The 3,151-nt window shown below is 32.9% G+C and overlaps 1 protein-coding gene across 1 annotated transcript; it reads right to left on the bottom strand.

The window, feature by feature from the left end:
• Window positions 1-1,691: 1,691 nt before the first annotated feature.
• On the bottom strand, window positions 1,692-2,501 carry LOC145578108 (putative cysteine-rich receptor-like protein kinase 9). Its single transcript, XM_081635498.1, has one exon. The coding sequence runs from the start codon at window positions 2,499-2,501 to the stop codon at window positions 1,692-1,694; it is 810 nt and encodes a 269-aa protein (XP_081491624.1).
• Between the last annotated feature and the right edge of the window lie 650 nt (window positions 2,502-3,151).

Genomic DNA, 3,151 nt, shown 5'->3' with positions numbered 1-3,151 from the left:
CCTAGACCACATTTTGGAATAACATAACATAATTTCTCTTATACTATATTGTTAAGAAGTTTATTGCAGCAGTGAACATCACTTAGGTAAAAGCCTGATTGAAATGATCTTGGCCTTTGATATAGTCAAATGACTTTTCAAAAGAATTTTTCTACCTTTCAGTTCAATAAGAAAATGTCATTGCTTCGCATTGTGAGAATATGCATATAGTCTGTTATGCGTGATGGTTTTGCAATTATTCACATATATGTAACTTTTGCCATAATATATGTAACTTTTGCCATAATATATGTAACATTTATAGAATTTTACCTTCATCTTCATCTACTGGTTGTCCTTCTTCATCTAATGTGTTCGGAATAACTTGATCTTCATCGTCTAATGTATTTGAAACACCTTGATTTTCAATATCTGCATTAATTATTGAAAATTAAATCAAAAATTTAAGCAAAAACAAACAATAGGTTAGTATTTGTTTAGATTTTTACCTTGTATTTGAATTTCTGGAACTTTTGAGTTTTGAATGTTATCATCATTAAACTGATCGAGATCATCAACGAAATTCTCTGCTTCACTTTCTCTGAATGTTTGATTGAGGTCGAAACTCCATGTTTTCTCTGGATGTTGCGTTAATGGTGGTTGATTTTCTCTTTGTAATTGCAGAAATTCGCGCATTAGGTTTTCGTAATTGGACGATCTGGAGGTTTCCGGCATTGTTGATCGAAAATTGGAGTTTTCTCTCTCCTCCATGGTTGCTTGGTGAAGGAGTTTTGAATCTGGAAAATTGGAGTTTTCTCTCTCCTCCATTGTTGCTGAAGGAGTTTTGAAGGAGATGTTCGTTATTTTGGAAAAAGGAAAAAAAAAAAAACACTGTTCACACGTGCGAAAATCCGTTGTTCAGTATTTTACTGCACACCGGTTGTATGTAAAAGTTTTTGTATTTATAATCAAGGTGTGATGTTTTGTTTTTTTTTTTTTTGGTGGACACGAGGGGCAAGCCCTAAAAACAAAGATGTTGAATATAGTTGTAAATATCTTTTGTACAAGATATTTATAGTTGCTGACTAGGACAAAGTTTGTTAGACTTTCCGCATTTCTAGGAAAGTTGTTAGAAGATTAGTTGTTGTCATTGTAGGTATTTAAAGGCTGTAATAACCAATAATCAATACAATTATCATTTTACACAATTTTAATTCCTTCTTACAGAATTTTCTCTCTCATTTCTCTCGTTCTTCTTCTTCAGATAATTCTGAAATTTCACAAAAGAGAAAGCTAGAAACTAGAAACAAAAAATAAGAACGAAAGCCAAAACAAAAAACAAAAGCAAACTACTACTAATTAATACAAATGTGTAGTTAAGCATTGTATGTTCAGGTCGAACTTATGGTTGCATCACTTGTATATTCAGGTTTTTAATTTAGATTTATATAATTTTTTCTTATCTCTATTTAAGATTGTGTACTACATATAAAAAGAATTAGGCGTTTATTATAAATTGATTTTCACTCTAATACAGAGTACAAGTTAATCAAGGGAAATTCACTTCTTGACATGGTATTAAAGCCTTTCAAGTGCAACCTTAAAAAACATTCACTTCTTAATGCTATATTTATACATACAGTATATATAATGCAAGCAATAAAGCGACAGTACAAATTAAAAGATGTTGGGTAACAATTATCGTCACACACTTAAAATCGTGGCTTCATTCCCGGTGGTGGAAATGGCAGCAAGTAACCAATGCTACCAAAAAATGGGTAGATCTCGTACCTAATATTACAACTTGGTGTAAAAAATTTCTCCCCTACCTTTACGGCTTGAATCTTGCCAATGGCATTCGTCAAGCAAATGTAACAATCACCAACACTCAAGTCAGGTGTACATTGTGCCAAAGCATACACAGTTGTTAACGCAGTAAAACTCACTGATGTACTCGCATACTTTCTCCCTGTCCGATCCTTTGCTACATGTGATGCCAATTTATGGAACGTGTTCCCTAGCAATTTCGCGAAATTATCTCTGTTTATTGATATAGCAACATTATTTTGATCATTGTATTTTGGATTTAAGGCCAACACTCCATGTAATGTCTCATTGGAGTACTTAATCATGCATTTGTCATAATATGTTATCCCCCAATTGCTTTGACCACATATTGATTTTCTTGCAACTGCCGCGGACACACATGTGTGGCATGTGTTATTGTCTAGATCACCGCGGCAGAGAAAGTAGCCGTAGATGGTATTGTTGATGGTGTGGTCGTAGACTGAGGTGGTGTAAAATCCGGTTGGGTTCTTGGTGGCGTTGGAGGAAAGATAGTGAAGGAGGGTGTTAAGAGTAGAGTTGTATGTGTTTCTTGGAGGGAACTTGATTGGATGTAGTGAACATATATTGGTTATGTATTGTATTTGATCATCAACATCAGATTTTGTTATGGGAATAAAAATTGTAATAAGGAGACAAAGTAAGAGAAATATTGATGGATGAATTATTTGTTTCATTATACAATATCTTTTGAATTGAATAGAGGTTTAAAATGGGGAATATAAATTCTATCCAAGGGTTAATTTAATGGCAGGGTTAATTAGCTAAGTTTTAGGAGGAGAATGTGGGCATTTATACAAATTTTTGCAATGTAGAGTATTCAACCTTTCTAGTTACGTTAAAATCTGGTCTTCCTTTGTTAGAACACTACTCCTTATTACAAAGAACATGAATGAGTCAAATTACTGACCTCCAAGTCCATTACAATTGTATCTAATTAAGTATAAATTTATGAGCAAAAAAGTAGTCCCAATTATATCATATATACTAAGACACAACCGGTTGTACATCGATTATTGTCATGTATCAACAATGTTCTAGTATCCACCTACGAGTACATGTATAAACATCTAGTGCCAACATATATGGATTATGGAGTAGCATTTAAAGTTTGCATTTGAAGTAAAAATGTTGAATGGGTTAATGGGTATATCCTGTAGTATTTGTCATCATTTTTATTTTATTCAAACAATGGTCATAATTCTTATAAGAATTGGTGGTGCGCCTAATCCGTCAATGCATAATGCTAATTTTTCTAAGTAGACTTTTATTTTCAATGGAGAATGCACAAGTTTCAATCCATTAATGCTTATAAGTGATAATGATA

This window comes from Chenopodium album, chromosome 14, assembly GCF_948465745.1.
Source record: "Chenopodium album chromosome 14, dcCheAlbu1.1, whole genome shotgun sequence".
NCBI classification, from domain to species: domain Eukaryota; kingdom Viridiplantae; phylum Streptophyta; class Magnoliopsida; order Caryophyllales; family Amaranthaceae; genus Chenopodium; species Chenopodium album.
This window is presented reverse-complemented; position numbering and strand designations above follow the sequence as displayed.

What these genes read in the sequence shown, in the direction of transcription:
- LOC145578108 (XM_081635498.1), bottom strand. Translation starts at nt 2,501, where the DNA reads ATGAAACAAATAATTCATCCATCAATATTTCTCTTACTTTGTCTCCTT.